Consider the following 22,899-nt stretch of genomic DNA (forward strand, 5'->3'; position numbering starts at 1 on the left):
ATACCACTAAGGCATTGCACTCCCACACAGAGACTTTCTCAGTATTGACAATGAACACGCAGGAGCGAATCCAAATTTTCGTACAATTCCACACAGATAAAGTTTAAAACGTCCCAGCCTTACAAATTGTACAGCTTTTCCTTAAAAAATATTTTTGCAAAACTATCTGGGGAGAACTGGAAACACACATATCTTGTCTGGTCTGAATTAGCAGATTGTTCAGGAAGAATTCCTTCTCCTTAAATAGAACCTCATGTATTTAATGACATGTTGTACGTAGAACATATTACAGAGAGAAACTACAGGCATGGGAAGAAAAAGGAATTGATCTGGAATTAAGATGCATTTGGGGAATTGGCATGGATGGGTACAGATTTCTGTCTGTAACTGCAATTTGACTTGGTAAAACAGAAGCGTCTCAGAAACTTTCTTTTCAAAGGAAAATGCGCCTTTATCAACTTCATTTGCAGGCTGTCACAGGCAATTCCTATCAGCAACTCCTCCCTTTCCCTTACCTCTGTCCCACAAACACATGAAACACATACAGCACAGCCAACATGACACATGCATCTTCACACACATAGACATTCCAGCCAGGTTTGCACATGATGCATACATACGCAACCACATGACAAATACATGACACACGTGCAAACACATGATCCATACACACAGGTACACTTGTGCACATACTTGCTGGCACGTGTGACAGACAAGAACAGTGTACACACCCATGCAGGCAGAACCATGCACACATACATGATGCACTTATGCACAAAATCACAGAGATAAATGCCACACAAAAACATGACACAAACGCATACGCACATGATACACAACTGAGGCACAATTACATGTGCTCTCTGACACACACAGCCCTGCACATTCTCATGAATAAGCTCAAACACACAGTTGTCCCACACTCATGTGCACACACTCATGAACAATCACACACGGGCATACATATGCACACACAACCACACACTCACACAAGCGGACACGCTTACACTCTCTCATACACACACACAAACACATACACAGTCAAAAACACACATCTCCTCTCACATGCACACAAGAAAGAAATGCAAATGTTTTGGGCTTCTTATCAAATGTATGTGCTATGTATACCAGTTGTGATTTCTGTCATTCTGGCTGTAGTAAAGATTTCACCTCTCCTCTTGTTTTTCAGGTCACAGATAAAAGTTTAAGCTGTTCAGTCAGTGGGAAGCCAAGGAGGTCCTCTTTCTCAAAAAGTTCTTGTGCATCGCACACCGTTTGAATAATGCCCCTCCCCCTCCCAACACTTTCATTGAAAACCCACACCTCTGTCGCCTGCACCAGTTCGAAATGAAGTGTTTGTTTATTGCCGCAATTGCAACAAGCTTTGAGTTCTCAGGCTGTGTCTTTCATGAGACTTCCTCCATGTCTTGCCTAAGTTGTAACAAAGTAGGTCATAGAAGCGAGGGGCTTGCTTTCCTGCAGCCTCCACCTGGCAGGGGAGAAGCTGAGCAGGGTTTAAGGCTCACGGTTAATGTCTCCTCAATGCAGGTTGCCAATGGGAGTTTTCAGCAATTGCGTGGCAGCTCTCCCATCCAACCACAGTGCCTGGCCAGTCACAAGCAGAGGCTCAGCTGGCTGCGGGTCGTGCATTTCTTGCACTGGACCACACAGCACCAATGGAAGCGGCACAGGCAGTTCTCCTCCACCACCACCGTCTGCTCCCTGTAACCCCTCCCGCAGCACAGCAGGTCACAACCGCTCACATCCAGAGCTGTGCTGTTGCAGGTCCTGCCCCGGGTGCCGGGCGAGCCGGTCTTGCGGTTGGGCAGGCAGAAATCAGGAGAGTTGGCAGAGTACACCAGGTCGTGCTTGTCGGGGGGCTTGATGTTCTGACCGACTGGGATCAGGCTCTTCCCGTTGTTGCCTCCCATCACCTTGAAGGCGCCATTAAAGCGATCCAGGAGCCTGGTGCCCACTTCGCGAAGGTTAGGCATTTTCTTCCAACACGTCCTGAGGGTGCAAGAACCCGAGAGGCCGTGGCATTTGCATTCGGTTCTCATGTAATTCTTCACAGCCTATAGCCCGGAGGAGAAAAAAAAACAACAAATAGATTGGCAAGATAAAACTCACTGAAGAATTTACTCTAATAGCTATAGGCAAAGGATTGTCAGGTTCTATCAGAAGAAACCTTACCTCGGTTACAAACCCAACTGTATTAACCAATATTAATACTCTAAGCTGCTATCAGAAATGTTTTTTAACCAAAGTTTAATTGTGCTTTGCTAATTAAAAACCAAAGGAGTGAAACCCAGGGATCCAGCATAGTGAAGGGTTAGGATCCAACGGAAATGAGTGAGCTCCCTATCCCACTCCACCCCAGGTTGTGACTATTCAAGACTTAGACAGAGATTAGACTCATAGCCTGCCCGGGTCAGCTCTCTCCAAGAATTTAATAAAATATTTTTCCACGGGATGTGTGCATTGCAGGAAAGGTCAGTTTTTTCTAATTAACATTGAACTAAGTGTTTGGCTCAGCCATTGAGACTACAAGACCATAAGGTAAAGAGGCAGAATTTTAGGCCATTCGGCCAACTCTGTCTGCTCATCCATTCAATCATGGCTGACATGTTTTTCAAACCCGTTCTCCTGCCTTCTCCCCTTATCCCTCAATCCCCTTACTCTGGTTATTTTCGCTGGTTTATAAAATCATGAGGGGCATGAATAGAGTGAATAGCCAAGATCTTTTTCCCTGGGGAGGGGATCCCAAACTAGAGAACATAGGTTTAAGCTGAGAGGGACCACCAGTTACCCTGGTGGGACCTGAACCCATTTGAAACAAATGCAGAGAACGCTGGAGCAACTCAGCAGGTCTAGCAACAACAGTGGAGTGAAAGCAGAGTTAATGTTTCAGTTCCAGTGACCCTGCCCTGTCTTCAACATATATCCCACCTCTCTGCAGCTCCTAACACTCCTGAAGAAGGGTCACTAGACTCAAACAATTAACTCGGTTTGCTCTCTCCACAGGTTGATAAATTTCCACTACAATTTCTGTGTTTATCTCAAGTGAACCAGCCCAGTGGCATTACCATCATATCAGCATCTCCCTACAGTGCATACAGAGGCCATTCAGCCCATCAAGTCTGCACTAGCCCTCCAAAAAGCATCCCACCCAAACCTACCCCATTGCCCTAACTACGCAGTTCCCATGGCCAATCCACCTAGCCTGCTTATGTTTGGGCTGGGGGAGGAAACCGGGGCACCCGGAGGAAACCCACGAAGACACAAGGAGAATGAGCAAGCTCCAGACAGTCACCCTGGGGTGGAAGCAAACTAAGGTCACTGGCGCTGTGAGGCAGCAGTGCTGACCATTGCCTAGATAATTCCAGTTTTGGCATGATGTGCCAAGTTCCATGGTTCTATGAAAATGTATAATATTCCTTACCTAATTTTCAAAACGGTCTCTACAATGATGATCTGATGGATCAGATTAACTTTTGCACTAGATTACATTCGCTGGTCAAAATTTGTTATGGTGTGGGTGAGAATCCTACTCATCACTTGCTCTCAGGGCAGGAAGAGATTTACCAAGAATTTACCAACACAGTAGCTGACCATTCAAACCAATTGATCCATGTGGACATTTTCGCTACACTCAAGCTCCCTCTATCAATATATGCTTCTGTGATTTTCACCCTCATGCCTTTATCCAGCTACTCCCCTAAAGTGCCAGTGTTATTCAGCAATGAGTGAGGACAGCGGGGACGCCAGTTTGATTCTTCCCTCAGGCACATCCTTCCCGTGTCTGCGTGGGTCTCACCCAGTTTCCTCCCACAGTCCAAACGGTGTGCAGGTCAGGTGGATTGGCTATGCTAAACTGCTCCAGGGATATGCAGTTTGAGTGGGTTAGTCATGGAAAATGCAGGGATTGGGTGGGCAGGAGTTGTTGTGGACTCGATGGGCTGAATGGCCTGCTTCCCTACTGTAGGGATTCTATGAGCCCATCATTTTCATCTCCCTCTGGAGGGTCAATGGGTTCCCTGTTGAATTGGTTAGTAACTGTCATGCAGTGATGGGCATCCACTGACAGCTACTGAGATATGCACAAAGCAAAAACAACAGGTCAGTGAAACGGTGGAGCATTTTGTGTCAAGATTACTGTGAAGGTCTTTCCAGTTGAATATCCTGATACCTTCATCAATATTGGTTGATGGATTAAGAGCCGGCTGAAGCCTGGAGGTCGATGCATCACGATGGGTGTTACTAACAGGCACTACGGTGCATGCTTAATCACCATGGTGCTACAGCCAGTAAAGGTGAGTGTAGGTGGGGAGGTAGGGAGGAGATCGGTCAGTCCAGGGAGGATGAACAGGTCAATGGGGATGGTTGAGGTTAGTAGGTAGGGGATGGGGGGGTGCGGCTTGAGGTGGGAGGAAGGACGGGTTATGGAAGTGGTGACGAGGTGGGCTGGTTTTGGGATGCGGTAGGAGGAGGGAAGATTTTGAAGCTTGTGAAGTCCAGCCCAGCTTGTCCCCACCTCCCTAACCTGTCCTTCCTCCCACCTATCCACTCCTCACACCTCAAGCCCCACCCCCCATCTCCTTCCTACTAACCTCATCCTGCCCCCTTGACCTGTCCGTCCTCCCCACCTACACTCACCTTTACTGGCTCCATCCCCCCCTCTTTGGCTGGTCTGTCTCATCTCCATCTATCTTCTCCTCTATTCATCTTTGATCTGCCTCCCATTCTCTCCCTATTTATTTCAGAATCCCCTTCTGAAGAAGGGTCTAGACCCGCAATGTCAGCCTTCCTGCTCCCCTTATGCTGCTTGGCCTGCTGTGTTCATCCAACTCTACGCCTTGTTAACTAACAGTGGTTGTCACGGTCACCATGAAGAATTGGTCCTGTCTTGTTTTGCCCATTTTACAACCCCTGCTGCGTGGTCTGTGGGAGGGGCATCATCACTCTCTGTCTCAAGCTAATTTTCTATACAATTGGCTAGCCCACCCTGGATCTCATGTAATCTAACCTTACCAACCTGCCTACCATGTGGAACCTTGCTGAATGCCTCCAACAATATTCTTTGTCACTGCTTCAAAACATCCATCCCATTTCCCATGCACAAAGCCATGCTGCTGTTCCCAATCGGCCCTTGCCTTTCCAAACACGTGTAATTCCTGTTCCTCGGAATCCCTTCCAACAACTTGCACCACCGATATCAGGCTCACCAACCTATCGTTCCCTTGCTTTTCCTTACAGCCTTTCCTAAAAAATGGCACCGCATTAGCCAAACTCCAGTCTTATGGCACCTCGCCTATGGCTATTGATGATGCCAATGTCTCAGCATGGGGCCCATGATTTCTCTTCCCAGCTTCACACAGAGTTCTAGGGTAGAGCTGACCAAGTCCTGGGGATTTATCTGCCTTTAGGCATTTTAGAACAGAATATCCTTTGTTGACATTTATACTACAATACAGAAGTATAGGAGTTTAGTAAAAAGTTTTTACAATGGCTGCCTTTTAATGTCACCATCTTAAGTACAGGTGCCCAGGTACAAGTCTTACAGAGTTAAAGAAGTAGTCTTACACAAAGAGGATTAAAGGAAAGCGTGAGCATTGCTTGCAGAGGTAGTCACAATGTAGTGAAAAGGTTTTAAATTACATTCCGATAACAGCTAGCTCAGCGTGTGGCACTGGGCCCGACTGCAACCATCGCATTGCTCCAACCTGCAGTCCGCTCCTCACCAGCAACAAGGTGAGTCACGCTGCACTGTTGTACCTCAGCCCCTCCATCACTCCAGGACTCACCAAACGCCTGCCAACCCCATTACACCTAGCACTCACCCCCACCCCTCCTCCCATTACGCCTGGGGCTCGCACCCCCACCTCCGGCATTACACCTGGGACTCGGATAACAGCACCCATTACACCTGGGACGGCCCCTCCCCTCATTACACCTGGGACTTGGCCCAACCCCCATTATACCAGGGACTCGGCGATCCCCCCATTACACCTGGAACTCGGTGCCCCCCGCCCCCCCCGCCCCCCCCCCCCCCACCCCCCCCCACCGCCAATTACACTTGGATTTCGACCGCTCCCCCATTACATCTCAGACTCAGCCCCCCTCACCATTACACTTGGGACTTGGCCCCTGCCCCCATTACACCTGGGACTCAATCCCTCCCCCCATTACACCTGTGACTTGCCCCAGGGACTCAGCCCCTCCATCGCTTTCTGGCTGCCTTCTTCCGGTCTTACCACTTGCCCCTAGCATCCACTTGCCTGTGTGATACTCTGGGGCTCACAGCCCATGCGCTGCCGTGGGGCTCTTCCCAACACAGCTCTGGGGCTCACAACCCACATCCTGCTGCATGGGTCTTCCCCACCCTGCTCTAGGGCTCACAGACCATGTGCTGCTGTGGGCCTCTTCCCCACACTGCTCTAGGGCTCACAGACCATGCGCTGCTGTGGGGCTCTTCCCCACCCTGCTCTAAGGCTCACAGACCATGTGCTGCTGTGGGGCTCTTCCCCACCCTGCTCTAAGGCTCACAGACCATGTGCTGCTGTGGGGCTCTTCCCCACCCTGCTCTAGGGCTCACAGACCATGCGCTGCTGTGGGGCTCTTCCCCACCCTGCTCTAGGGCTCACAGACCATGCGCTGCTGTGGGGCTCTTCCCCACCCTGCTCTAGGGCTCATAGACCATGCGCTGCTGTGGGGCTCTTCCCCACCCTGCTCTGTGGCTCACAGACCATGCGCTGCTGTGGGGCTCTTCCCCACCCTGCTCTAGGGCTCATAGACCATGCGCTGCTGTGGGGCTCTTCCCCACCCTGCTCTGTGGCTCACAGACCATGTGCTGCTGTGGGGCTCTTCCCCACCCTGCTCTGTGGCTCACAGACCATGTGCTGCTGTGGGGCTCTTCCCCACCCTGCTCTAAGGCTCACAGACCATGTGCTGCTGTGGGGCTCTTCCCCACCCTGCTCTAGGGCTCACAGACCATGTGCTGCTGTGGGGCTCTTCCCCACCCTGCTCTAGGGCTCACAGACCATGCGCTGCTGTGGGGCTCTTCCCCACCCTGCTCTAGGGCTCACAGACCATGTGCTGCTGTGGGGCTCTTCCCCACCCTGCTCTGTGGCTCACAGACCATGCGCTGCTGTGGGGCTCTTCCCCACCCTGCTCTAGGGCTCACAGACCATGTGCTGCTGTGGGGCTCTTCCCCACCCTGCTCTGTGGCTCACAGACCATGTGCTGCTGTGGGGCTCTTCCCCACCCTGCTCTGTTGCTCACAGACCATGTGCTGCTGTGGGGCTCTTCCCCACCCTGCTCTGTGGCTCACAGACCATGTGCTGCTGTGGGGCTCTTCCCCACCCTGCTCTGTGGCTCACAGACCATGTGCTGCTGTGGGGCTCTTCCCCACCCTGCTCTAGGGCTCACAGACCATGCGCTGCTGCATGGCTCACTGCTCTGGGGACTTGCTGCCTTTCCGATGCTGGGGAGACAGAAGAAGAAGAGAAGAGAGGAAAAGAAGAGAGAAAAAACGGAAAGTGGAGGAAAAAGAATGGACAGAGCAGAGGAGCTCCAACAGAAGAGTCGTACTCTGGCTGCCATCTTATTCTGGGCACCCCCACTTCTGGAATATGGACACTTTTCAAGATATCCCTATTTATTGTCCCAAGTTCTCTAGCCTCTACAGTAAATAATCATGCAAAATATTCATTTAGTATCTCATCCATCTTCTGTGGTTCCACACATAGATGACTTTATTAATCTTTAAGGAGCCCTACTCTCTCCCCAGTTACATTTTCGCCTTTAATGTTTTATAAGAGTCTGTCTGGATTTTTCTTAGCTCTTTTTGCCAAAACTACCTTGTGTTCCCTTTCTGATTTCCCTCTTGGGTGTACTCCTACTGTGCTTCCACTCTTCGAAGGATTCACTCGATCTCAGCTGTCTTTCCCTGATAAATACCACCTGACCTGATATCTCTCTCTGTTGACTCAGTGTCAGACTTTACACGGTTACACAATGATAAGCCCCAAGGCGTGTGACTATATCAAAGGGGCTGTCTAAATACAATTTGTTGTTGTGTGCACTGCAGGTAACTGCCCAGCCTGTATGAAGGCGACACTTTAGTTAGCACCTTTCATGACCTCAAAGGATCCCAGCAGGTTTCTTATGTCATCAGAGGACAAGTGGGGGAGAGGGGGAGGGAAGAAAGAACATTCAAAATTCAAGTCTCCAAAAAGCAGAAAGGATGCTTTAAGCAAGCTCAGTCGGACTATTACAGGCAATCAAGAACTAGTAATTATTTTAAATGAATCCTTCACATCTGTCTTCATAAATTAGGATTGCTGGCAATTTCTAAATCAAATTATCTATGGAATCTAAAGTAAATGAGTGTGCGGTAAAGTGTGTCATGAAGAGAATTCAGTGCCTAGAGGCATCTTAAAACAGTCTGAATGCATGTTAGAATCATGAAGAAAATGGGAGAGGGACTGAGCGAAGCTCTGTTGAATGTTCCTGAGAGGGCAGTGGGTTTAGTAGACAAAATCGAAGCCAGATTAATACAAGGACAGCTGGAGAAGAGCAATACATTCTGGCTCAACCTGTGATGCCTATGCTCCATGCGTGAAATTAAAAATAATTACATTTAAAAAGTGAGGAGAATAAGGTCTCACTCAACTTTCCAACCTAACCCACATTTCTCCGGCTCAAGCCATTAAAACGACAAGTTTTTATTCAGCTTTGGGTTCAGGGCAGGTGGGTTTTGCTGCCTAGTTGCCCTTGGTGTTGGTGAGCTGCTTTCTTGAACTGTTGCAGTCACTGGAGAGCAGGCAGATCCACAATGCTGTTAGGGACAGTATTCCAGGCTTGTCGAACAGTGACACTGACGGACTGGTGACATGTTTCCAAGTCAGGATCCTTGAAAGTTGTCACCCAGGTTGACAGGGCTGTTAAGAAGGCATACAGTGTTTTAGCTTTTATTAATAGAGGGATCGAGTTCCGGAACCAAGAGGTTATGCTGCAGCTGTACAAAACTCTGGTGCGGACGGACTTGGAGTATTGCGTACAGTTCTGGTCACCGCATTATAAGAAGGATGTGGAAGCTTTGGAAAGGGTGCAGAGGAGATTTACTAGGATGTTGCCTGGTATGGAGGGAAGGTCTTACGAGGAAAAGCTGAGGGACTTGAGGCTGTTTTCATTAGAGAGAAGAAGGTTGAGAGGTGACTTAATTGAAACATATAAAATAATCAGAGGGTTAGATAGGGTGGATAGGATGGTGACGGCAAGCACGAGGGGGCACAGCTTTAAATTGAGGGGTGAAAGATATAGGACAGATGTCAGAGGTAGTTTCTTTACTCAGAGAGTAGTAGGAGAATGGAACGCTTTGCCTGCAACGGTAGTAGATTCGCCAACTTTAGGTACATTTAAGTCGTCATTGGACAAGCATATGGACGTACATGGAATGGTGTAGGTTAGATGGGCTAGAGATCAGTATGACAGGTCGGCACAACATCGAGGGTCGAAGGGCCTGTACTGTGCTGTAATGTTCTATGTTCAGGATGGTGTGCGACTTGGAGGGGGGCATGCAGCGGGCGACATTCCAATGCAAGTGCTGCCCTTGTCCTTCTGAGCGCCGAAGTTCATGTGCTTGAAGGGTGCAACTCACAAAACTTTTACACACTTTATTAATGACTTTTTTTAAATTAAGAAGGTGAACTTGTACTTACATAGCACCCTTTGCAAATGCAGGATGTTCTAAAGCTTTCAGGAGTTAATTAAGTACTCCTCAAATGTAATCAACATTGTAATACTTAGACATTACAATTTTTACCATAATGTTTTAGCTTTAATAGACTGTTCCAGCAATAGTATTTTGCTTTATGGGGATATCCCAACTTTGCTCAAGGGCAGGCACCTTCCACATGGGCATTAATTCACCCCTGATTCTCACTATTCAGATATACAGGTTGACATCAAGATTTCTATTCGAGTGTGCTTAACATCCATAACATTGAGGGGACATGCTTGACAGCACTTCACCCCAGGAGCTGCGCCATATCAGCGTAAATCTAATCAACCTCAAGACCACCAGAAGCCAGGAGCCTGCATAAGGCAATGAGTCACGCCTCACAAATCCACTGGAATCCTCTGTTTGATTAAACTCTGCATCAAAGTGAGCTGAAAAGGAGCTGAGAATTAAAGGCAAGATAATTCACTGGAAGGAAAATGCACCTAACAGCAGAATGGAGGTGGGGGAACTGAGAGCAAGGATTTGATTGAGATGTTAGGGAAATGCTGGAATTTTGAGGACAGAGAGATGTGTAACTGTATCAGTGAATGTTCAGGGCTTTCACAGGCTCTTCCGTCTATACAGGTGAGGAGTTTGGCCAAAAACCCATGGGGGTTAACTCTCCATTCAGGAAACTTTTCTATTTTTATAGATAAGCATTTTGAAAGAAAACATTTGTACCTATCATCAAATCCATCACCCCATCCACTTACCTAGTCACTCATCCATCCATTATGCTTCTATCCGTCCATCTATCTACTCATGAATCTATCAATCTATTTAGACAGGTTTTCACGTCTGCCTATTTACTTATCACTTGATGTTTGTGGATAAGACATAAATACAAGTAGAACTGGGCAGATAAGTGGAGAGATAGGCAGATAGTAAGAGAGATTGGAGAAGCTGGGCCTGTAGAATTTCAAAAAATGAGAAGCGATCTCATTGAATTCTACAAGACACTTGAAAGGGACAGACTGAGTAGATGCAGGTGAAGTGCTTCCCCTGGTTGGGGAGTCTAGAAACAGGAGATTTCAAAACAAGGGGGGAATGCCAGTGATGAGGAGAAATTTCTTCTCATGGAGAATGAAGAATCTTTGGAATTGTTTGCCCCAGAGAGTCATTGAGAATGGTTAAGGTAGGGATTGATAGATTTCTGAAACTCAATGACACAAATGGATATGGGGATTGTACAGAAAATGGCATGGTTAATGGCCTGATCTGTCATAATCATACTGAATACTGGAACTAGCTCAATGGGCCGAATGGCCACCCTTTGCTCCAATATTCCTATAGGTTGTTAAACAGGGATAAATATAAAAAAGGAAGATTTGCATTCCACAACTTCACAGATGCCAAAGGGTTTTGCTGTCAATGAAGGATCTTTCAAAGTGCTGTCAAGGTTGTGATATGGTGTGTAAAAGTTTTGTGAGTTGCACCCTTCAAGCACATGAACTTCGGCGCTCAGAAGGACAAGGGCAGCACTTGCATTGGAATGTCGCCCGCTGCATGCCCCCCTCCGAGTCGCACACCATCCTGACTTGGAAACATGTCACCAGTCCGTCAGTGTCGCTGTTCCACAAGCCTGGAATACTGTCCCTAACAGCATTGTGGATACTTTGGCAATGTCAGTCAGATTACTGGGGCACAGAACCAAAAACAAAACTGCAGTTGCTGGAAACGCCAGACGGAAAATCAGAAAATGTTGGGAAAATTTGGCAGGCCTGGCAGCATATGTGATGAGAAAGCAGAGTTAGCATTTCAAGTCTATGATCTCCCAGGGTACCTGGGAGAAGATTGGTATGTATGCTGAAGAGGGGTAGGGGCGATCAGAGGGGTAGGAGTAAATGACAGGTGGAGATGGAGCCCTGACAGAGAGAAAAACATTTGGGCAGACAAAGGACTGGGCAAAGGTCAGGATGAGAAAATGAATAGATCGCATGGGAATTGTTAATATCTGACAGTGGGTTAGGTCAGAAGTCATGCGTCACCTGGTTATAGTCCAGCAGGTTTTAGAATAGAGATAACAAGGTGTGGAGCTGGATGAACACAGCAGGCCAAGCAGTATCGCAGGAGCACAAAAGCTGACGTTTCGGGCCCAGACCTCAGGTTTTAGAATAGGATTCCTACAGTGTGGAAACAGGCCCCTCAGCCCAACAAGACCACACCGACCCACAGAGCATCCCACTCAGACCCATTCTTCTATAAACCCACCTAATCTATACATCCCTGAAAACTATGGGCAATTTTGCATGGCCAATCCACCTAGCCTGTGCATCCTTGAACCGTGGGAGGAAACTGGCTTTTTATTTGTATTCACAAGCTTTCGGAACACTATTCCTTCGTCAGGTGAAATGGGTTCATGTGACAAAGGAGCAGCACTCCAAAAGCTTGTGAATTCAAACAAAACTTGTTGGACTGGAGAAGCTCAGCAGGTCTGGCAGCAACTGTGAAGAAAAAAGATCAGAGTTAAAATTTCGGATCTGGTAACTCTTCCTCAGAACACCTGAAACTGGATTGTAACTGGGTGTCATGTGGCTTCTGACGCTGTCCACCCTGATCCAACACCAGCATCTCCATATCATGACATGTGGGGGTTGCTTGTGGTAGCTGTCCCATGTGATGACAAGGACTGATGTGTGGGGATTAGAGTAAGGGCATGGGTAAAGATGCTCTGGCCCAAAAATTAATGAACCTTTACTCACTACTTTGCCCATCTTCAGCACTTCTGCATCTTCAGTAAGTGCACCTGAAGCATTCATTCTGTTTTCTTTCTGAAGATAGTGTTGTACATACTGCAGTTACTGGAGATGTTGCCCTGCACTTCCTGGTAACAGAGCGCACAGGACCTTTTCTGTCCACCTGAGAGGGCCACAGTTTATGGCCAGGCCTGAAAGACAGTCCGTTGCACGATGCTGTGCCCCCTCAATAATGCACAGCATTGGTCTCCTGGGCTTTGATCCCAAACCTCTAGAACAGAATTCTGAATGCACAAGCTGACTAACTGAGAGGCAAGGGTCTTTCCGCTGAGCCAAGGTGGGCTCGGTTCCTGAGAGGTTATACAGGGGCCCAAAAACACTGTGCTCTGAGAATTCAGGGTCCTGAAGCAGAGTCATACTCAAATCAAAACGTGAACCATGTTGCTCTCCCCCTCCATGCTGCCAGACCTGCTGAGTTTTGTCCAGCAATTTCTGGCATTGTTCATAAAATTAACAAATCTAGAATGAGACCGGAGTTTACAGAATTTGAAACAGAAGCAAGGACATATAAGTGATTAAAGACAGGATTGATGGGTATAAGAGTTGACAGAAATGATCAAACTATGCATGGGACATGATAGGGCTGTGGTCATGTCATTTAAGGAATGTGGTTGGTCAGCATTGAATAATGTTGGCTGGATGTTAATGTGTTAGATTAATATCTTGGGTTTACCTTCAGGGCTTGTGGAGTAAATTCATATCCCTGTAGTTTTAGTCTTCTTGGAAGGTTTAGCTGCTGCAGAGTCTCTGTCCCTTTGGGCAATTAAATAATAATCTATAACTGTGCAATGTCCATCAGAGCAAAATGATAAGTATGACAATCTGCCTGACCTTCATTTGGAGCCTCTATCTGTGTTGCTGTTGGAAGACTGGAGCATAGCCTGTGTTTGCCTGAGTGGCATAAACCACCCACCTTGCCTCCTTCCACTGCCTGCGCAACTCTAAATGTTTTAATCTGTTCCATCAGATCATCCCAGACATCAATCTCAACGTAATTAAAACCAAAAGAACTATGGATGCTGTAAATCAGGAACAAAAACAAAGTTGCTGGAAAAGCTCAGCAGGTCTGGCAGCATCTGTGGAGGAGAAAACAGAGTTAACATTTCGGCTCCAGGTGACCCTTCCTCAGAACTGATGGTGGCGGGAAAACATCAGTTTATATGCAGAAAATAGGGAGGGGGGTGGGGTAAGGAGTGAACGATAGGTTAGAGCCCAAAGAGAGAGAAAGAGAGTTGGACAGACAAAGGAGTTGCTAACGATCAGGCTGGGAGGGTGAATAGTTGTTAATGGGGACTGTTAGTGACTAACAACAGGGGGTGTGTAGTGGCAGGCTATATGGTAACCAGTTCTGGTGTGTGGGGTGGGGGCCTGGGATATGGGAGGCTGTAGGCCCTAAAATTATTGAACTCAATATTGAGTCTGGAGGGCTGTAGGGTCCCCAAGTGGAAAACGAGATGTTGTTCCTCCAGCTTGAGTTGGTCTTTGCTGGAACACTGCGCAAGCCAGAGACAGAGATATTGATCAGGGCGCAAGGGGGTACATTGAAGTGGAAGGCAACAGGTAGTTCAGGGTCTTTTTTGTGAGCAAAACGTAGATGTTCTGCAAAGCAGTCACCAGGTCTACACTTCATTTCCCCAATGCAGATGAGACCACATTGTGAGCAGCGAATGCAGTAGACTACATTGTGGGAAGTGCAGGTGAAGTGTTGCTTCACCTGGAAGGTATGTTTGGGCCCTTGGATACTGGGGAGGAAGGAGGTAAATGGGCAGGTGTTGCACCTTTGCCAGTTACAGGGGAAGGTGCCGTAGGGCTGTGGGGAGGTGTTGGTGTTGAAGGAAACCACAATGTCCTGGAGAGAATGGTCCCTGCGGAAGGCGGACAAGGGAGGGGAGAGAATAAGTGTCTGGTGGTGGCATCTTGCTGGAAGTGGGCGAAATGGTGTCTGATGATCTTCTGGATGTGGATGCTGGTGGGATGGTAGGGGAGGATAAGGGAGACCCTATTGCTGTTGCGGGAGGGAAGAGAAGGGGTGGGGGCAGAAGTGAGGGAGATGGGTCGGGCCTGGCTGAGGACCCTGTCGACAGTGGAGCTGGGGAATCCATGGTTGAGGAAGAAGGTGGACATTTCGGAGGCTCCCTTGTCAAAGTTGGCCTCATCTGAACATATGCGACGGAGACAGATGGACAGAGAGAATGGGATGGAGTCTTTACAGGAAGTGGGATGTGAGGATGTATAGTCCAGGTAGCTGTGGGAGTCAGTGGGTTTGTAATGGATATTAGAGGCCAGCCTATCCCCAGAAATGGAAACAGAAATGTCGTGGAAGGGAAGGGAGGAGTCCGAGACAGGCCAGGTAAAAGTGAGGGCAGGGTGGAAATTGGAGGCAAAGTTGATGAAGCTTTCCAATTCCAGATGAGACAGGGAAGCAGCACCGATAATATCACTGATGTATCGGAGAAAGAGTTGTCGGTGGGGGCCAGAGTAGGAGGGGACAAGGAATGTTCCACGTACCCCACGAAGAGACGGGCATAACCAGGGCTTTTACCTGAAGTAAATCAGATGAGTTGAATTTTTTGAGTGCCAGGACAACCTTTGCCAAGCCGAGGAGGCTACTGGTGGGTAGGGATGGTTCAGGTCTTTGCTCCAGGAAGAAGTGGAGAGCCCTAAGACCTTTCTGGTGGTGAATGGATGTGTAAAGGGACTGCACATCCATGGTAAAGAGGAGGTGGCTCAGTCACTAAAAGGTGGATCAATCTCAACATGCCTTGCACTATAAGTGAGGAATGAAAGGATTCAATAGGGTACGGGTATGGGAATCTTCCATCTCCGGGTGAGACCAGAACTGGACACCATCGGCTAACAGAATCACAAAAAAGATTTTCTCCCCTTTATCCAGAGGGTGAAGCGAACGTGGACCTTGCAGGGAGCAGTTGAGAAGAATAACATCGAAATGTTTAAAATGAAGCCTGCTAAACATGTAGTAGAGAAAGGAATAGAAAGATATAGAACTGCGTTGAGCTAAATCAGGGTGGGAGGAAGTCCATGTGTTGCATCAATACAACATGAATCAGCTGGGCCGAATGGCCTCTTTCACTGCTGTAAATAATTTGAAAAGCTTTATGATGTTTATGATGTGCTCCATCAGCATTTGACCCATAGCCTCAAATGCTGTGACATTTTAACTGCAGTAATGTCACTGGGCTAGTAAGCCAGAGACCAATGTAAATAATGTAGAAATGTAGAAAATAGAAACAGGAGTAGGCCATTTGATCCTTTGAGCTTGTTCTACCAATCAATATGATCATGGCTGATCATCAACTTCTTCTCCTAATCCTGCCCATCCCATATCCCATGATCCCTTTAGTTACATGAGCTATATCCATTATGAAAACACATAATATATTGATCTCAGATAACAAAGAAAAAATTTTCTGAAGAAGGATCCTGACCCAAAACGTCAGCCTAATAATAAAGTGTGAAGCTGGATGAACACAGCAGGCCAAGCAGCATCTCAGGAGCAAAAAAGCTGACGTTTTGGGCCTAGACCCTTCATCAGAGAGGGGATGGGGAGAGGGTTTTGGAATAAATAGGGAGAGAGGGGGAGGCGGACCGAAGATGGAGAGAAAAGAAGATAGGTGGAGAGGAGAGTATAGGTGGAGAGGTAGGGAGGGGACAGGTCAGTCCAGGGAAGACGGACAGGTCAAGGAGGTGGGATGAGGTGGTAGGTAGGAAGTGGAGGTGCGGCTTGGGGTGGGAGGAAGGGATGGGTGAGAGGAAGAACAGGTTAGGGAGGCGGGGACAGGCTGGGCTGGTTTTGGGATGCAGTGGGTGGAGGGGAAGAGCTGGGCTGGTTGTGTGATGCAGTCGGGGGAGGGGACGAACTGGGCTGGTTTTGGGATGCGCTGGGGGAAGGAGAGATTTTGAAGCTGGTGAAGTCCACATTGATACCATTGGGCTGCAGGGTTCCCAAGCGGAATATGAGTTGCTGTTCCTGCAACCTTCGGGTGGCATCATTGTGGCACTGCAGGAGGCCCATGATGGACATGTCATCTAAAGAATGGGAGGGGGAGTGGAAATGGTTTGCGACTGGGAGGTGCAGTTGTTTATTGCGAACCGAGCGGAGGTGTTCTGCAAAGCGGTCCCCAAACCTCTGCTTGGTTTCCCCAATGTAGAGGAAGCCACACCGGGTACAGTGGATACAGTATACCACATTGGCAGATGTGCAGGTGAACCTCTGTTAATATGGAAAGTCATCTTGGACCTGGGATGGGGGTGAGGGAGGTGGTGTGGGGGCAAGTGTAGCACTTCCTGCGGTTGCAGGGGAAGGTGCCAGGTGTGGTGGGGTTGGACGGCAGTGTGGAGCGAACAAGGGAGTCACGGAGAGAGTGGTCTCTCCGGAAAGCAGACAAGGGTGGAGATGGAAAAATGTCTTGGGCGGTGGGGTCGGATTGTAGATGGCAGAAGTGTCGGAGGATGATGCATTGTATCCGGAGGTTGGTGGGGTGGTGTGTGAGAACGAGGGAGATCCTCTTTGGGCGGTTGTGGCGGGGGCGGGGTGTGAGGGATGTGTTGCGGGAAATGCAGGAGACGCGGTCAAGGGCGTTCTCGACCACTGTGGGGGGAAAGTTGCGGTCCTTGAAGAACTTGGACATCTGTGATGTGTGGGAGTGGAATGCCTCATCCTGGGAGCAGATGCGGCGGAGGTGGAGGAATTGGGAATAGGGGATGGAATTTTTGCAGGAGGGTGGGTGGGAGGAGGTGTATTCTAGGTAGCTGTGGGAGTCGGTGGGCTTGAAATGGACATCAGTTACAAGCTGGTTGCCTGAGATGGAGACTGAGAGGTCCAGGAAGGTGAGGGATGTGTTGGAGATGGCCCAGGTGAACTTGAGGTTGGGGTGGAAGGTGTTGGTGAAGTGGATGAACTCTGGGGAGCAAGAGGCGGCGCCGATACAGTCATCAATGTAACGGAGGAAGAGGTGGGGTTTGGGGCCTGTGTAGGTGCAGAAGAGGACTGTTCCACGTAACCTACGAAGAGGCAGGCATAGCTGGAGCCCATGCGGGTGCCCATGGCCACCCCTTTTGTCTGTAGGAAGTGGGAGGAATCGAAAGAGAAGTTGTTGAGGGTGACGACGAGTTTGGCTAGGCGGATGAGGGTGTCGGTGGAGGGGGACTGGTCAGGCCTGCGGGACAGGAGAAGCTCCTGAGATGCTGCTTGGCCTGCTGTGTTCATCCAGCTTCACACTTCATTATCTTGGATTCTCCAGCATCTGCAGTTCCAATTATCTCCAAAACGTCAGCCTTCCTGCTCCTCTTATGCTGCCTGGCCTGCTGTGTTCCTCCAGCTCCACACTGTGTTATCTCTGACTCCAGCATCTGCAGCTCTTGCTATCTCAATGTTTTGGTCTCGACCGCTTTCTGTGGTAGTGAACTCCAGAGGCTCACCACTCTCCGGGTGAAGAAATTTTCTGTCATCTCAGTCCTGAAAGATCAACCCTTTATCCTGAAACTATGACAATAAAATGTGAGGCTGGATGAACACAGCAGGCCCAGCAGCATCTCAGGAGCACAAAAGCTGACGTTTCTAGGCCCGAAATGTCAGCTTTTGTGCTCCTGAGATGCTGCTGGGCCTGCTGTGTTCATCCAGCCTCACATTTTATTATCTTGGATTCTCCAGCATCTGCAGTTCCCATTATCACTGATACATCCTTAAACTATGACCCCTGGTTCTGAACTCCCCCACCATTGGGAACATCCTTCCTGTATCTAAGCTGATTAGTCCTGTCAGAATGTTATAGATTTCAATGAGATCTTCCCTAATTTTTCCAAATTCCAGTGAACATATCCTATTTTGTCTCAATCTGTCTTCATACGTCAGTCCTGTTATCCCAGGAATCTAATTGGTAAATGCTGGGCTTCGTTCATAGCAAGAACATCTTTTCTCAAATAAGGAGGTCAAAATGCTCTCAGTCATATCCTGTATCATTACAGCAAGGCATTCTTGTTCCTGTACTCAAATCCTCTCACAATGAAGGCCAACATTCAGCTTGCCTTCTTTACTTGCTGCTACACCTGCATGCTTACAGTAACTGGTGCACAAGGATACCCAGGTCTCGTTGAATATTTTACAGTCTCAGTTTACAGTCATTCCAATAATGTGATCTACAGAGATAAGTTCACATCCCACCATCAATGGGGGAGGGGTGTGGTGGGGCACGTGGCTCAGTGATTGGCACTGCTGCCTCACAACACCAGGGACCCAGGTTCAATTCCATCCTCAGGCAACTGTCTGTGTAGAGTTTATACATTCTCCCTATGTTTGTGTTGGGCTTTCCCTCGCAGTCCAAAGATGTGCAGGCTAGGTGGATTGGCAATGGGAAATGCTGGGGTAGAGGTTAGGAGGGTGGAATGCTCTTCAGAGGGTCAGTATGGACTCAAAGGACCGAATAACCTATTTCCGCACTGTAGGGATTCTATGCATAAGGTCTGGAAGTGAGTGTCACTCTCAGTAACTGCAATTATGAAATTGCTGTCGAAACCTCTCTGGTTCCCTAATGTTGTTCAGTGAAGGAAATTTGTCCTGTTTACCTGATCTGGCCTACTTTTCCTTGGACAGCCCCTTGAGGATGGAGTATGCATTTCCTCCACTCTGGAGGTGTGTTTCCTTACGTGACTATGTTGTCGACGCCCTGTGCCATGGATAGAGAAAACATGATGGGTGGGTGAGTGGGGTACTTGGGTTTTGCACACCCACCTTGCACCGTGCGTGCATGACCGCTGCCTTGACATCGCAAGAAAGACATGAACAGGGAAGAACAGGAAGTCACTTGGCAACCCCCCCCCCCGACCCATTCAATAACATCATGGCTGATCTGATTTCAAACTCAATTCTACATTCCTGCATATCTCCCAATAATCTTTCATCCCATTTGTCATCAAGAATCTGTTAGGGATTGTTGGCACCTTCGCAAATGCTGACATATGATGTCAGACCCACAGTGATACGGCTGCCCTCTGAAATGACTTATTAAGCTGCTCAGTTCGAGGGCAGTTAGGAGTGGCTACCAAATGCCTGTGCTGCCAACCACCCTTGTCTTTAGACAATAGACAATAGGTGCAGGAGTAGGCCATTCAGCCCTTCGAGCCAGCACCACCGTTCATTATGATCATGGCTGATCATCCACAATCAGTATCATGTTCCTGCCTTATCCCCATAACCCTTGATTCCACTATCTTCAGGATCTCTGTCCATCTCTTTCTTGAAACTATCCAGAGAGTTTGCCTCCATTGCCTTCTGGGGCAGAGCATTCCATATATCCACCACTCTCTGGGTGAAGAAGTTTCTCCTCAACTCTGTTCTAAATGGCCTACCCCTTATTTTTAAACTGTGTCCTCTGGTTCTTTGAAGTTCATTTCCTTACAAGACAGTGGAAGCAGAGTCTATGAGTATCTCTAAGACAGAGGTGGATGGATTCTTGGTTAGCAAGAGTGTGAAAGTCATAGAGTCACACAGCACTGAAACAGGCCCTTTGGCCCAATTCGCCCATGCTGACCAGGTTTCCTAAAGTTAGATAGTCCCATCTGCCTGTGTTTGACCCATATCCCTCTAAGTCTTTCTGTTTCATGGGCCTATCCAAATGTCTTTTTAAATGTAATTGTACTGGCATCTACCACTTCCTCTGACTGCTCATTCCATAGACGCGCCACCCTCTGTGTGAAAATGTTGCCCCTTGGTTCCTTTATGAATCTCTCCCCTCTCTCCTTAAGCACATGCCCTCTCGTTTTGAAGTTCCCTGCCCTGGGGAGAAGAACTCGGCTATCCACCCTATCCATTCCCCTCATGATTTTATAATACCCTACATGGTCACCCATGAACCTGCAATGTTTCGGGGTAACGGCCCCAGTTTCTTCATATTGGAGATTTGTAGGAATGTGGAGTTGGTCAGCCATGATCTTACTAAATTACAGGGTGGTCTCGAGGGGCTGAATAGCCTACTCCTGACCCCTAATTAAAGCCTCTTGCTCAACCTTACAAAGCCCAGTGTTGCATCCTGTGTGCCGAGCAACAGAAAGCCAAAGGCCACCCATCTTGAACTGAAAGGAAAGCAGCAAAAATGACTCACCAGCCTTCCAGCCTCATTGTTGTGCAGGTCCACCAGCGTCCTTATATCGCTCTTGCCCTTCTTCTTCCTGGCGTCCATAAACTGCTTGGATTTCTCATAGCCGAAGTCCACGTCATCGCCGCAGCCTCCCCACTCCCAGGCCGTGCCCTCCGTCCTGGTGCCTGCGCCAGGCAGCGGGGGAGAATGGTTGCGGGACCTGTCGCAACCACACTGTAGCAGCTCACCCATGCTGCAAGCCTGAGTCACAGTGTGCGTCACGCCAGCGGATGTGATGGCATACACAAAGGCCGTCTCTCGGATGTCTGCGTGTATCAGAGACGGAGCGGGGCACGGGGGGTGGTGGATGGGAGAGCAAAGATCGTAGAGGGTTACTGAGTGGTACAACAGTGGCATACCCAACAAATCCCAACCAAGCTAACAGAAACTTTCCAAAGTGCCTTCCCAGAACGCAGTCACATAAACAATCAGAGATCAAATGGACAGAATCAGAAATTGCCGAAGAAACTCAGCAGGTCTGGCAGCATCTGTGGAGAGAAAGCAGAGTTAACATTTGAGGTCTGGTGACCCTTCTTCAGAATTCCAGCATCAGCAGTTCTTTGGTTTTCTCGGTGCGGGATCAATATGGGGGAAATTGTATCCACTCCCTCCACCACTCATGCTCTGTAGCAGCAGTGTGTACTATCTACAAAATGCACTGCAGAAATTCACCAAAGATCTTCAGAAAGCAACTTCCAACCCCACGACCACTTCCAACTAGAAGGACGAAGGGCAGCAGATATATGGGAACACCAACCACCTCTGAGTTCACGTCCAAGCCACTCACCGTCCTGAATTGGAAATAGATCGCCGTTCTTTCAATTTCACTGGGTCAGAACCCTGGAATTCCCTCCCCAATATAGTGTTGTGGGTCAACCCACAGAAGGGAGACGGTTCAAGAAGGCAGCTCACCATTATTTTCTCAAGAGCAACTAGGGATGGGCAGTAAATGTTGGCACATCCAGCGACGCCCACATCCCATAAATGAATAGAAGAACAATAACGTGGGAACAGGCTATTGAGTTGGGTGATCAGCCATGATCATATTGGATGGTGCAGCAGGATTGAAGGGCTGAATGGCCTACTTCTGCCGCTATTTCCTAATCGACATGTCCAGAGATGTTATCACACACCTCTGGAACAAGAGGGTCTTGAATCCAGGCCTCCTGGCTCAGAGAGAGGGACACTACCATTGCATCATGAGATTCTCTGCTTCTGTTTTGTAGGCTCCAGTGTTTCAATTGGCTCGTTGGTTTAGAGGTACAATTCTTACTTTGGAGTGAGTTGGCCAATAACCTACAAGAGCTCTTGGGTTCATTACCTGTAAGGGCCTTCACATTACTGTTGAGGTTGGGCCATTAATTATGCAGAAGGCAGTGGTAGACAGATTTTTAACCAGTGAGGGAATCACGGATTATTGGGAAAAGGCAGGAAAGTGGAGTTGAAGATTATCAGGTCAGCCTCAATCTCACTGATGGTGCAGCAGACTTAATGGGCTGAACAGCCTACTCCTGCTCCTAAGTCTATAGTCTTATAATGAAATATTCGACTGCTGATCCATCACCAAAGATGATCTCTATTTTGCATTAGCTTGCGGTGCACAAATTGACTGCTTTGTTTTCTTCATTAACGGAGCAACCACACTGCAAAAGCTTTCCATTAATTGTGGATGCTTTGCTTCCATTTACTGCCTATCCCTAATTACCCATGAGGAGGTAGTGATGAGCTACCTTCTTAAACTGATGCAGCCCATTTGGCGTAGAGACACCCACAGTGCTGTTACGGGAGGGAGTTCCGGGATTTTGACCCAGTGACACTGAAGGAGCGGCGATAAATTTCCAAGTGAGTTTGGTGAGTGGTTTAGATTCCCTATAGTGTGGAAACAGGCCCTTCAGCCCAACATGTCCACACTGCCCCTTGGATCATCCCACCCTGACCCATCCCCCTATAACCCACACATCCCTGAACACTACGGGCAATTTAGCCTAGGCCAATCCACCTAACCTGCACATCTTTGGACTGTGGGAGGAAACCGGAGCACCCGGAGGAAACCCACACAGACACGGGGAGAATGTGCAAACTCCACACAGTTGCCCGAGGCGGGAATCGAACCCAGGTCCCTGCCTCTGTGAGGCTGCAGTGCTAACCACTGAGCCACCGTGCCTGGATTCAAATCCCACCATAGCAGATGATGGAATTTGAATCC

At 48.4% G+C, this 22,899-nt stretch overlaps 1 protein-coding gene across 1 annotated transcript in view; it reads right to left on the reverse strand.

Annotated features, from left to right (window-relative positions):
* Nucleotides 1-209: 209 nt before the first annotated feature.
* The window catches only part of LOC125454196 (protein Wnt-6-like), a 100,602-nt gene continuing 77,912 nt past the window's right edge, over nt 210-22,899 (reverse strand). The window contains exons 3-4 of the mRNA XM_048534716.2: nt 20,658-20,959; nt 210-2,075 (exon numbers count right to left, since the gene is read on the reverse strand). Coding sequence (XP_048390673.1) covers nt 1,614-2,075; nt 20,658-20,959 — 764 coding nt within the window. The 3' untranslated portion in view covers nt 210-1,613. The remainder of the gene's footprint in view (nt 2,076-20,657; nt 20,960-22,899) is intronic.

This window comes from Stegostoma tigrinum, chromosome 7 (genome assembly GCF_030684315.1).
Source record: "Stegostoma tigrinum isolate sSteTig4 chromosome 7, sSteTig4.hap1, whole genome shotgun sequence".
Lineage (NCBI taxonomy): Eukaryota > Metazoa > Chordata > Chondrichthyes > Orectolobiformes > Stegostomatidae > Stegostoma > Stegostoma tigrinum.